General features: G+C 35.9%; 2 protein-coding genes across 2 annotated transcripts in view; both read right to left on the minus strand.

Moving 5' to 3' along the window:
* LOC107738023 (segment polarity protein dishevelled homolog DVL-2-like) overlaps nucleotides 1–9,497 on the minus strand; it is a 20,718-nt gene extending 11,221 nt beyond the window's left edge. The window contains exon 1 of the mRNA XM_016549689.1: nucleotides 8,968–9,497. Within this exon, the coding sequence (XP_016405175.1) occupies nucleotides 8,968–9,128 (161 nt within the window). The 5' untranslated portion in view covers nucleotides 9,129–9,497. The remainder of the gene's footprint in view (nucleotides 1–8,967) is intronic.
* A 2,724-nt stretch (nucleotides 9,498–12,221) lies between these two features.
* Nucleotides 12,222–12,944, minus strand: LOC107738070 (uncharacterized). Its single transcript, XM_016549749.1, has one exon. The coding sequence runs from the start codon at nucleotides 12,942–12,944 to the stop codon at nucleotides 12,222–12,224; it is 723 nt and encodes a 240-aa protein (XP_016405235.1).
* Nucleotides 12,945–14,019: the final 1,075 nt, after the last annotated feature.

Genomic DNA, 14,019 nt, shown 5'->3' on the forward strand with positions numbered 1-14,019 from the left:
TGTCCGCATCAAAAGAAATTTACAAAAGTGATTTTATGTCCATAGAAAGCACATTAAATGTAAGTAAAGTGTCTACTTTTAAGGTTTCAAATACATTTTTGGAGGATAAAATGTCAATTTGTTTGAAATAATGTTACATTGTCATTCAGTGTAATACAATATTTAAGTAAAAATTCAAACAACATGCTTATTCTGACTTGTACATATTAAAATATATAAAAGAATAAGGGAGCATATTACATTTTATTGTGTTTTAAATGAGTAAAAATTCTTACTGACAAATGGGCAAAACCTAGGATAGTGGCAAATTAAAAAAATTTAAAATTACAACTAATTAGTATTTGGGGTGAAAGTAATTAGTCTTTTAATATGTCATAAATTGATTTGTAGTTAATTGAGTTGTAAATATGCATTTTAGTGCGTGTCTTCTTTAAATCAGGGAAAAATGTATGATATTTATTTTTTTGCTCAGAAAAACAAAAACAAAATTGCAATTAAATTAAACAGAAAACTTTTTTAAAAATTTTGGGAAAAACAACAACAATTTAAAGCAGTATTACACTTGTTTTTATGCTTAAACCCTTTTTCGTCTTTGACCCATGTACATGTGCAAGTTTGGCTTAATATTGTAAAAACTATAATATTGTGAAATATTATTACAATTTAAAAGAATTTAGATTTTTTTTGTGCAATATTAAATACAAATAAATAATAATATTTAATAATATAAAAGTGAATAACAAAAATCACATCCATACAACATGTATCATCATACTACTTGTTATCGTGACACTTCTGCTGGTATTATACAGTTGTAATTGTGATTAAAGGGATAGTTTACAATTTCGGGGGAAATTTTCTGTTAAGATATTGAGAAAACTTATATGAAGCAGTGTAGGTAGATAAAAAGAGCATTGGATGAACTATCATAAAATGAAGTCCTGTAACTTAAATGCATTAGTGATGGAGGGCTTATTTTAAAGGGAAGGTTTGTAAGCGTTACCTAATGCTATTGAAATGACAAGACACTAATATGCATACGTTTATCTAGAAAACAACGTGAGAACTATGACATGACCTATTTATTTAAGCCAAAGTGCTCCCCCAAGCGCAGATACTGGACTGTTCTTTCTTGTCTGAAAAACAAAAACCTCTGTCCCAGTCGAAAGGAAGTCTTTACAAAGAGAGACGGGTTTCCTTTGGGAGTGTGTCTGAAAATCAGCACCGCTCTCAGTGTCTTGGATAACCCTGACAGATCCACTGACCCAGATCTATCAGCGCACACAGAGCCAGCAGTGGAAAGGTTTCACGGATTCTGTCCAGTACAGAGCCCCTCTACTCTCTACTCATAAGATGAACGATAAGTAGGGATGCACCGATACCATTTTTTCAGAACTGATCCGATACCAAAAATTCTGAGTATCGGCCAATTCCGATCCGATCTGATACCAGCGCAGTTTTTTTTTTTAAATCAATGTTGAATTTCTATACTTCTGTGTGTTGACCTGATCATCACTCTTGTGTGTGTTAAACACTCCGCTAAATATAGACAACTTCATTTTACTGAAAAATAAATGAAAAATATAATTATAATCTATGAGAAAAAATACTATTATAAACTAGGTTAGTGGATAATTCAGCAGCAAAAGTTATTCTAGAAAAATCATGGGTGCACAATAATTTTATAAAAACATTAAACTAAACTAAACATTTAGTGAAACAACATTATTTAATGGGCAACAAATAAAAGTTAATAAGTGTAGGACTAAATCTGGTAAAATGTTACACATTGCTCTTTGTATTGTTGTAAAATACATTAATGAAAAACAAGTAGCCTAAATATACATATAAAATATATACTATAAAATTAAAAGACATTTCTTTTAAATGCATAGCACAGTAATGAAGGCAGCAACATATGATAGAACAGAAAAAAAAGACTATTAATAATCTTTCATTGCGCAAAAGTATAATACGAAAGGGTATGGCTCCAATACACAGCGGCACAAAGCGCTTATGCGCATCCCGTGCGCAGAATGATGCGCTTGAAGCAACACGGAGTCACAGCGCGCAGCATAAAAAATGGAAGAGATATTGATGTGTAGTGTAGTGTATTATATCTGTGCGATATTTTATTGAGCCTTTTCTTTTAAAGGTTTTAAATCTCAGTTATTGTGCGCTCTTGAAGAGAGTTTCATCGTTTTGACTGTAGTAACCGAACGCGACACGCAGTTTGAATGCTGAATGGAGGATGACAGACAGACTAACCGGGGAGAAGAGTTTACGTGAACTTGACTTAAATATTCATCTATACTAAACATTAAACTATAGAACGGCTTCAGAACACTTAAAATATAGTGCACAAAAACTTTATGGTGCTTTATAATGTTTTTGTTCCTTTCGTGGGCCTTAACAATAACACAGTGTAGTATACGCAGAATATCGGATTTGGGTCGGTCTCGTCTGACCGATAATGTCCGTCTGATGGCAGTAACGGAGCCGAATCGATGCATCCCTACAACAAAGACGCATTAAACTGATCAAAAGTGACAGTACAGCAGGGGAGTAGGCAGCGGACGGGCCTGAGGGGCACAGGTCCGCCCACTCTGATGAAAGACCCCCCCAGTTTATTATACAAATATAATATTTGTTAAATAATTATTGTTTAATCCATTTTAACACAATTAGAGAACTATTATAACATCTCAAATAAATTAAATATGTTTTTGCATAATTCTTGATGAGTTTGATTGACAGCAGTGTTAGCCAATTGTTATCCAGGCTGTTTCGGGCATTTCGCGCATGTAAATTCGTGCGTGTTCACTCATTCAGTTGGACTGTAATTTGCAGCTGTGTTAGAAAATGTTAGAAAAACAGCAGCAATGCATAATTCTGTAAAAAAGACTTAAAAACTCGCACTGACGAGGGAGAGAGCCCGCCCATCAGCCCGCAAGAAACGGTAACTTTCGGTTCCACGCGCGAACCGGTTCATTCTGTAAAGCCGGGAAACACTACTGTCAGGCCGATTATGAATGTCATTTGAGCTCAGTGTTTTCAGTCGATGTTCAAAGTTGTTTGGAGTGCGGTGTCTAAAGAATTTAAGACCAGATGTTGCCAGTCGTCCTCACTATTTATTTAGCCTAATTATTTTTTTATATAATTTTTGTGACTGACACCTGCGATTAACTGAACCTGTTTCCTAATTTGTAGGCCTATTATTTTAAATAACGAATTAACAAATTTAAAAAAAATCACGAACATGACATTTCTGAATAAAATAATTTTATACACTTTAGTTATATCTAATTTGGCATTTTTAATTAACATAGGCCTGTTACATTCTTCTTATTAGCCTATTAATTAATATTAGGCTACAATTAATTTGCCCCGCAATAATTTCATAGCGCATCACCACATAACTGACGCGCTGCGAGGATAATACAGATTAGGCTAGTTTATTCCTCATTGAAAATGTTTTTAAAAAGGTAAAAAAAAACAGGTTTATTATACAATGAATTATAGGTCTATAATTACAATTATTAACACTGCAATCATCAATGAAAAAGTTTTTTTTATTTCAAGCACTGACTTTTTTTAAAAAGAAAAAAAAAAAACCTGTTTAACATTAAATAGCCTACGCTTCTCCTCTCTTTATTTTATTTTTTTTTCTACTTGTCTATGTTCGGGCCACAAGAGAAATATTAAGGTAGTAAATTAAAACATTTAGCTATATAGGCTACCATTATCAGCATATGAAGTAGATTCGTCTCTCGTCATCTCTGAGAGAATATGCGCAGTTAATTCAGCGTCAGATGCCATAAGCACCATCAGTTTTTACTAGGGCTGCACGATAAATCGCATGCGATATTTAACGCGCATCTTGTCAGAAAGCCGGTTCTGTAATCAGCGGTAAATCTCCATCACGTGCGTGCTTTCACATTGAGCAGCATTAACTACACAGAGCCGTTGTTCTCTGACGAGCTGCGCAAAAAATCGCGCGAATATGAACGTGGTTTTGCGCAGCTCGTCAGTGAACAACGGATCTGTGTAGTTAATGCTGCTCAATGTGAAAGCCCGCAGGTGATGGAGATTTACCGCTGAGCGCGTTAAATATCGCATGCGATTTATCATGCAGCCCTAGTTTTTACTTTCACTTTCTAGTGAATCGACTGAGGTTCACCGCATATCCATCACACATCCATGGCTCGCCTTCTTGGTTTAAAGGGGTCATATGATGCGATTTCAATTTTTCCTTTCTCTTTGGAGTGTTACAAGCTCTTGGTTGAAGGATCATGAAACACTGAAGACTGCTAAAATTCAGCTTTTTGTCATTACAGAAATTAATTACAAACATTAAAAGAGAAAACCTACTTTATTTTAAACAGTAATAATATTTCACAATATTACAATTTCTACTGATATCAGGCAAATTGGGCCATCAGATAAAATGGGCCATTTAAGGTTTGAGTGTCTTATCTCTTTAAAAGTTAACAGCCAATGACTGCAAAAAATTTCAAATTGTTGCCATAACAGTACTTGATATTTAGCAAATGATTTTATTGGTCTGAGGTTGCTAAGGGGGAGGGGCAATGCCTCATTTTGAGACCAGGCCAGAAAAAAAGCAAGCTGAGTGGCCTGGCATATCCAATCTTCTCAATAATAAGGTTGATAAATCAATAAAAAACAAATGCACATTTAGAAATAATGATTCATAACCTATGTCTTTATGGCCTCTGTGAGATAAAATGCCAATTTTGCTAAATAATCCAGATTTTTATATAAAAAAAGCATTTTTAGTCACTGGCCCAATTTACCTGAATGTGTTAAGATAAAATGAGCCATTAATTTCAGTTAAAATGGGCCACCTTCTGAGTTGAGTTTAAGCAGAAATTTTGGTGGTTTCTCTTATTTAAAATTATTTATATTATTAATATATTGTATTGTAGAGAGTTGTATTGTATTGTATTGTTTTGAATTGAATTGACATACCTTTTTCACATTTTACCTTCTAAATGTGTTTGTATGTGATGTGTGTTTATGTGTGCTCGACTATGTTTGTGTGTGCATGTTAGTGAGGCATGTGTATGTGTGTTGAAGAGTAGGTGGTGAAGAGAATGGCATTTTTGATGACGGCTTTATCTGTCAAGTTGTTCAAGTTATTGTTACATTTTTAATTAAATTTGTTTTATTGATGAAACTGATTGAAATTGATGTTTTAATGTAATTCAAATTGATGTTCTAAATGTAATTTAATAGCAATGTTACACTGTTACATTATAAAATTAAATATAATTAAATGTGTTTTATCAGAAATATTTATATTTCCCTTTGCAGTTCGACTGGCCCATTTTTGCTGATCAGCCGGCCCATTTTACCTGAACACTGCTATCTCAAAAAATGTGGGGCAGCTAATGTTTCAAAACCTGTAGGGCCTGAACAATTATATTTTATTACATCAATTCAACACAAAAATATTAAAAACAGTCCTTATTAATCATAAGAACAGTTAAATGTCATACATGGGTTTTTTGTTAGTGTCCCAAGCGATTAACCAAAAAGTGGCCCAAATTACCGGATATCACCCTATTTTTGATCAAATAAATGCAATCTTGTCGAGCATAAGAGACTTCTTTCAAAAACATTTTTGAATGTTTTTTCTGTAAAAAATGGCCCCAAATATTTGTACAGTAGTGTACATACATTCTTACTGATGCTTCCAAGACTCAACACATCTATGTAAGCCAGCTAGATAACATCTTGTTGACAATTCAGCAGAACTGTTGTTGCCATAAAGTAGAATACAGCACTGAAAAAACAAATGTTTAAGTTTGCAAGGCATAAAAATGGATGTACAAGATCAATTATATTTTTAGTAGCAATGCAGCACTGGCAGCACATTATGTCAAAGTTTAATCAGAGTTATGCATTTGAATATGTATCAGCAATATAACAGTGATGCTTGCCTTAGGAAACACCACTAATAGTTAAATTAATATTAAAGAAATATTAAATGACTTTTTTTAAATTATTTTTCTAATTTCAATCCGAGTGCACAAACCATTGCAAGGTCTTCTCTGCAACCAAACAAACATTTGACTAGACGATGTAACTCTACAACAATTTCACAAAGCACTTCCTGAAAGCAAAGCTCTCCTGCATTTTACCGCTTGTGAAACAATCCCACCCCCAAACCCTGTAACGACACGACGCTAATTAAGCCCAACATTTGTACTTGGAAAAACAACCCTTGACCTCTAACACAATAACACACACACTCAAAGCACAACCTGATTTTAACAAAAGCTCTTACAGCAGATGAGTTCTGGGCTTGTCGAGTCTGCGTTAGGATTGTTACATTTTGGCCCAGCAGCCATTTGGATATTTATTTTAATTTGGTCTATTTGCAATTAACACAGTCTGAGAAATAAGGTCAAAGGAATAAAACTGCACTGGAATCTGGTCTGTACTCTTAAGGGGATGTTTAAAAAAAAAAAAAAAACAGCAGAGAGAATGTAGAGGGGGCCTGGAGAAACCAAGGGGTCTCTCTCTCACTCACTCTCTTTCTGTTGATTCTATCCCAGACACTAAGCAAATGGCCCGTCTCCAACCTCCAACCATATCCCTCCCCAAACACGGATCAACCTCAGCCCCTGCCACACACAGTCAGACTGACAGCTGGCTCTACACACTGCAGCATCACAGCACCGCCGCCTGCTCTGTCCCACTCCACTACCGTATCAGCTTACATCCACATCCAACGCCGTTCAACAATAATACACACACGTCCACCCTTTCCACAATAACAAAAACTGGCGAGACATTCACAGCCTTTCTTCCATGGCAGGAAAGAAGAAACGATCAAGTCCTCAGATTTCGCTTTCCCGGTAAAATCCTTAGTAATGCATTTAACCCAATTTAGCACTATTTTACTAGGATTAGACATAGCTGGCTGACATTTTGGCTCCAAGGTTTTTAAAAAATGCTAATTTGCAAATCCCTTTACCTGTAACACCATGTTAGCTCCACTCTTGAAAAATGAAAATTTGTCATTGTTATTGAGAAAGACAAAACAGACCCTCTGCTGCTCTGTCTTATGGTCTAAGTCCATATTATAAAAGCCGTTTCTGCAACAGTATAAAACAATTAAAAAGGTAATAGTGACATTTTATCGCACAATTTGGAGAATTGCAAGATGAAAAATCTGAATTCTGTGAAAAAAGTCAGAATTGCGAGATATAGGCCTATACTCAGAAATGGGAGATACAAATCTGGAATTGTGAGGAAAAAGTCAGAAATCTGAATTTATATTTCACAATTCTGACTTTTTTCTCATAAATCTTGCAATTCTGTTTGTTTGTTTTGGGAATAAAAATACAAAGGGTAATTGTGCTTTTTATGTCACAGTTCAAATTTTTTCTAACAATTGTGAGTTTTCATCTCACATTTCTGACTTTTTATCTCATAATTCTGGCTCAAATTCATAATTGTGAGATTTAAAAAAATCACAATTACCTTTTAATTTTTTTAAAATCCTGTGCTGGAAACAAGCTTCTATAGTGCATTGTGATAGCTATCAAATAAAACATTATTAATATAATTTAACATTGTCATGACTCCAACAGCACGTAAAATAGTTGATAGGCAGTATAAATTAAATACAACTGACTATTAATGTGCATTTGATTTAGTGTGGCTCTACATTTACAGTGCTTTAGGTGAATGTCTCTGATTCATATCAAAATCAACTAAGTGTAAGCTGTCAAACTGATGGAGTATTTACAGTCAGATGATAACATCCTAATTTGCTAAGATTACCACAGACATTCCAGTAGCATCTGGAGAATGCATAACTGACAAGTATGTGGCTGAGATGTATTGGCTGGTATTCTGTCCATAGCAGGACGATTCAGGCCAAATATGCGGTCAGTGACAAAGAACTCCACTCTTTATTAAAAAAAGGACTGGCAGAACAGTGGGACACTAAAAACTTGGCCCGTATGCAAAGAAGTGAGGGAAAGGATGAGAATTTCATTACACAAGGGATACGAGATCAAATGTGTATGCATAAGACAGAATAGCTACACACACTACCAAAAGTTTGGGGTCGGTAAGATTTTTAAAATGTTTTTGAATAGGTCTCTTTTGCTCACCAATATTGTATTTATTTACTAGAAATACAGTAAAAACCGTAATACTGTGAAAATGATTACATTTTAAAATAACTTTTCCATTTTAATACATTTTAAAATGTCAATTTATTCCTGTGATGTCAAAGTTGAATTTTCCATAGCCATTACTCCAGTATATCATTGTCACATGATCCTTCAGAAATTATGCGAATATGCTGATTTTGTGCTTATTACTAATGTTGAAAACAGTTGTGCTGCTTAATGTTTTTGTGGAAACTTGTTACACTTTTTTTTTTTTTTTTTTTACTAAAAGAAAGTTCCAAAATATAATATTTATATAACATCTAAATCTTTTGTAACATAGTAAAATATTTTTTTTATTTAATGTGTCCATGGTGAATACCTGTATTTATTTTTTAATCGTACTGACTCCAAACCTTTAGCCGGTAGTACATATTAAAACCTATTTAAGAAATTATATATCTTATATTACACATCAGCCTTAATAGAATGTGACTATTATTTCATATCAAACAGTTAGAGGTGTACAAACAGTGTCATACAACACAACTCATTTTATGGGCAAGGTTTAGCCTATACCTGTAAAGCCAGACTGCAGAAACTGATAAACTGTGTCGAGACATGGAGTTCCTTTGCAGTGATGGCTTGATACAACTAGACCACCCACAACAGTGTCATTCTCGAAGAAAACCCTTACCTAGCCCTCACAACAACATCGGACATAACATACAAATAGATTTATTTCCTACACATAAAAAAAACTCCTTTGTTCTGGCTATTCATGCACATCTTTGTGTGTTTTCCCGCATTCGCTTACCCGAAGTCCTGATCCATAGACTTGAAGAAGAATTTGTAGTTTGGCTTGTTCAAAACCTGTTTAAAATCCAGCAAAGTGATTTTCTCAGCCGCTATGGGAATTTTCACCAAGTACGGCGTCTCCTCTTCGTCAATGTGATAAATTATTTTAGTCTCCGCCATGGCTCCCAACTCAACTCAACTTTCCCGTTGTTCTACGAAAGTATGGAAGAGGCAGCAGCTATGCTGCTAATGTTAGCCAGCGCTCCGGAGAGAAGGGGGTTGAGAAAACTCGCCTAGACCACAATACTACTATCCAGTAACACTGCCCCGACTACCGCATCCAGCATAAACAAAGAAAAACAGCGCTACTGTGCCTAACTTTTGTTGTCTTGAACGCTCAAAAGTGTCATGATTTCCGTTAAAATACACCTACAAACAGCTACCCTGTTGTAACAACATTTTCCCCGTACGAAAACACACGGGGGTTTGAAAAACTTCTCTTCTGCTAGGGCCAGCGCGGCGTGTGACGAAACAGAGGCGCCCAGGACTTCCCACTGCTTCGCTTCTACTGGGGCATGTCCATATGAGTGCTTTTGTGGTACTAAGTGGGAATTTTGATTCGTCCCAGTGACTCGAATCTTTTGAATCAGTTCACTGTTCGCAAAGATTCGTTTGCGAACTCTTTCTGCAGTTTACGCCAGTAGGTGGCAACTGTTGTGTTATGACTTATAAGCGAGTTATTGAATCATTCACTCAACCGATTAACCAACTCGTTAAAGGGGTCATATGATGCGATTTCAATTTTTCCTTTCTCTTTGGAGTGTTACAAGCTCTTGGTGCATAAAGAAGATCTGTAAAGTTGCAAACACTAAAGTCTCAAAACCAAAGAGATATTCTTTATAAAAGTTAAGAGTTAACCACGCCCTCCTAAAACGGCTTGTTCTAACACGCCCCCACATAGCATCATATGACCCCTTTAATATTGTATTACAAACATCCGAGCCTCGCTCATTTTCAAAACGGACTCTTTTAGTAAAAGGGGCGTGTTCGTTCAGTACGTCCAACCAATGAAATGCTCCCTGTTACTCCTACGCTTGTATGTTATGGGATTACATCTCTGCCACAATTCTGTGCGCGAAAGATCATATTTTGAGCGCGCAGAGATCTAAGCCTGTAGTATGTTGGTTCATCCCAGTGACTCGGATCTTTTGAATCAGTTCACTAAAACATTAATTCACCGAACGTTTTTTGCAGGTTATGCCAGTAGGTGGCAGCTGTTGTGTTATTATGAGTCATTAAAGAGTTAGTTCAAACTAAAATTAAAATTCTGCCATTAATTAATTACCCTCATGTCGTTCCAAACCCCTAAGACCTTCGTTCTCTATTTTTGATGGAATCGGAGAGCTTGTGCGCGCTGTCTACGGAACGTAAACAACGCTGATTATGTTCAGTAGACAGCGTGCGCATGCCGAACTGAACGTAAACAACGCTCATTACGTTGATTATGTTCTGGGGTACTCTCCAAAATAGTGTAAGGCGGTAAGGGAGAAGAAATGCGGAATAAATTGTTATTATTGTTTTCTTTTTGCACAAAAAGTATTCTCGTAGCTTCGTAAAATTACGGTTGAACCCCTGATGTCACATGGACTATTTTACCGATGTCCTTGCTACGTTTCTGTGCGTTGATCGTGGTATCATTGCTGTCTATGGTGGGTCAGAGAGCTCTCGGATTCCATCAAAAATATCTTAATTTGTGTTCTGAAGATGAACGAAGGTCTTACGGGTTTGGAACGACATGACGGTGAGTAATGACAGAATTTTCATTTTTGGGTGAACTGTCCTTTTAAATCATTCACTCGAATGATTCTTTAAGTTTTGTACAAACGTCATGAAATATTAATTGACAGTTCAAGCTCGAAAACTATTGGCTCGCACAAGTTGTGAAGACAGGATAGTCAGGCGCTTCTATAAGGACTGAGCGAAAGACAAATGTGAATCAGTGGATGAACAATGATAACGATTCGTTCAAAACATCGAAAGAATGATTTTATATTTTCAATGATACATTTTTGTTCATATTTACAGCCATTAATAGCCTACCTTATGTAGCTCCGCCCCTTTTTATTTCCACATCGTGAAGGTAAGGTCGTAATTATATTTGGTCTATGTGACATTAATATTGACAAATCATTGTCGATAAACTTCATTTTCCCATTCGGACAACTTGTCACATGTAGTGTGACAAAAAAATGCAATCATTTGTTAAATAAACTATGTTCTGTAAACAAAATGTTAGGGTTCGTGTCTATACATAAATGAACAAAAATAGTAAAAATATTAACTTTTTCAGTCAGCTGAATTGATAAATTGATAAAATACTGTACATCTGTATGTCGTGCAATCAAAACTGCTCACAGATGTATTAATGTGCATCATCCACAAGAGGGACTCATTACCTCATTATCATTTTTCATGAAAAAAAGGCCCATGCTGGGCAGTCTACATGATTTTTTATTTATTTTTTCAAATTAAACAACAGTGCATTTTTTTCTAAAACACTGAATGCTGCAGGCCTATATATTTTCCATGTTTGCATACAAAACAACATACTGTACAAAAAGTTAGAGAACAGAGAATACCATCCTTTAGAATATTGACAGGAATAACTGTACACACTACAATATGAACATGAAAAATAGGCCCATAAAGTATTTGGACACTTAATCCAAATGTAATGTATTAAATAAAATGTATTGAATTCAATAAAATATTAAACCAAATATCATCTCCTTGACACTAGTGTAGAGTTATTTTCAGAACTAACCTCACCATTTTTTGATTTTGGTTTAAGCAAGTAATAGCAAAAGTAAGTAAAAGGTTCATTTGTAATGGATGTACATGTATGAAGTCATTACATATAATTTATCACATTAACTATGAACTTGTTTCTCTAACATTTGTCAACCAGGTTCCACAATACTTTTTGTCTTTACTTTGAACCATATATTATTGTATAATTATATAATTATATAAGTACATATTATATTATTGTATAATTATATAATTATATATTATAAAAACCTAAACTTTGTATACTATAAAATGTTTTGCAATGACTTTAATACATTTTAAGTGTCCAAATTTCAGGGTAACTGTAGATTTTACATGTAATCAAAATTATCTATTTATAATGATCTAAATGTTGTCATTTAAAAAATGCAGGGACAGAATACATATATTAATGTAACAAGATACACCCGTGTCCTTAATCTCTCAATTATGAAAGAGGCTTGGCCCAAACACAACCCCAATCACACAAGTCAGCACAAACATAATCCAGATGACAGCCAGAACCTGAACGCACATCAGGGTCTTCTTGGGTCTCCTCAGAACCTCAATCTTTCGGAGCAGCACCCTAGGTGGGTTTACCAATTCTGTGCCTTCTCCCATCTGCTCCACCCTCAGACTAACAGTGGGCAGGATTATGAATCGGGTATCCCTCTCCCCCAGAGATAGCACCAAGCGCTGGGTCACCGTGGCCAGCCGGGCAGACACCGACGCAGGCAGATGGAAGGCTACGGGAGGCAACTGGGCAAGAATCCGTGAGTTGCAGGGGAGAGAGTATGCATCGCCACCCTGTAGCGGGGTGGAGTGGCGGCACAGGGGGCAGGAGATTGAGGGGGCGCTGTTGGGGTCGGGCGGGTGCAAAGGAGTGAGCTGGATTTTGCGGAGACATTCCGTGCAGAAGACGTGAAGGCATTCTAGCATGCGTGGGAGTTTGGAGTCCTGGTCGTACTCCTGATAGCAAACTGGACACTCCACCTCTGGAGACTCTGAAGGCACCTCAGTTTGTGCAGGTATTGGTCGAGTCTCTGCCATGATGGAGGTAACTGAGATGCCACAGAGAATATGGCTTTTAATCTTCAGTAGGGACTTCCAGAGTCGTGCTCTTCTGAAGTAACCGAGAAAAAAAAATGGTTGATCATGTTTAATCATGTCTCATCTAGGAAACAGTGATGCCACAGATGGCCACAAAGATGAGATTAAGGTGTTTGCATTATTTCAAAGGAATAGTTCACCACACAAAAAAATTAAAATTTACTGAAGACATACTCTCCCACAGGTCATCAAAGATGAGTTTGTTTCTTCATTGGAACAGATTTGGAGAAATATATCTTTATATGCATATTTATATGCAAAATGGTAAAACTTGGAATATTTGTTCAACTGTTATCTGCTATTACATCACTTGCTCACCAATGGATCCTCTGCAGTGAATGGGTGCCGTCAGAATGAGAGTTCACACAGCTGAGAAAAACATCACAATAATCCACAAGTAATCCTCATAACTTTAGTCCACCAGTTAACATCTTCGTAAGTGAAGAGCTGTGTGTTTGTAATAAACAAATCCATCATTAAGGTGTTTTCACTTTAAAGCATCTTCTGGCCAAAATACAGTCCATAATCCATAATAACGCTTCCTCAATACTATCCCGTTGTCCTCTCACATCAAAATCCACAGGCATATTTATTTAGAACTGTCGCTTGTAAAAGGTGCTTGATCTGTGCATATTTCTCTCCTGATTCAGACAAGACAACTTTTTCACTGGAGAAACCAATATTATGGATAAGAGACTCTTATTTTAGCTGCTTAATGATAAAAATGTCTTAATTTATTTCTTAATTACAAACACACAGCTTTTCACTTCACAAGATGTTAACTCATGTCATGTGAAGTACTTGTGATGTTTTTATCAGCTGTTTGGACTCTCATTCTGATGGCACCCCTTCACTACAGAGGATCCATTTGTTGAGCAAGTGATGTCAAAGCAAATAACTGTTCAACACAAATTCCAACTTTTAAGTGCTGTATGTCCGTAACTATTTTACATGGTCAATATGTGAGGATTTCCAGTCAGGATTTAGACCGTATCATAGTACTGAGACTGCTCTCATTAGAGTTACAAATGACCTGCTCTTATCATCTGATCGTGGTTGTATCTCTCTATTAGTGCTACTGGATCTTAGCGCTGCGTTCGACACTATTGACCACAACATTCTTTTGAATAGA

Source organism: Sinocyclocheilus rhinocerous, unplaced genomic scaffold, assembly GCF_001515625.1.
Source record: "Sinocyclocheilus rhinocerous isolate Xijiao unplaced genomic scaffold, SAMN03320098_v1.1 scaffold494, whole genome shotgun sequence".
In the NCBI taxonomy this organism is placed as follows: domain Eukaryota; kingdom Metazoa; phylum Chordata; class Actinopteri; order Cypriniformes; family Cyprinidae; genus Sinocyclocheilus; species Sinocyclocheilus rhinocerous.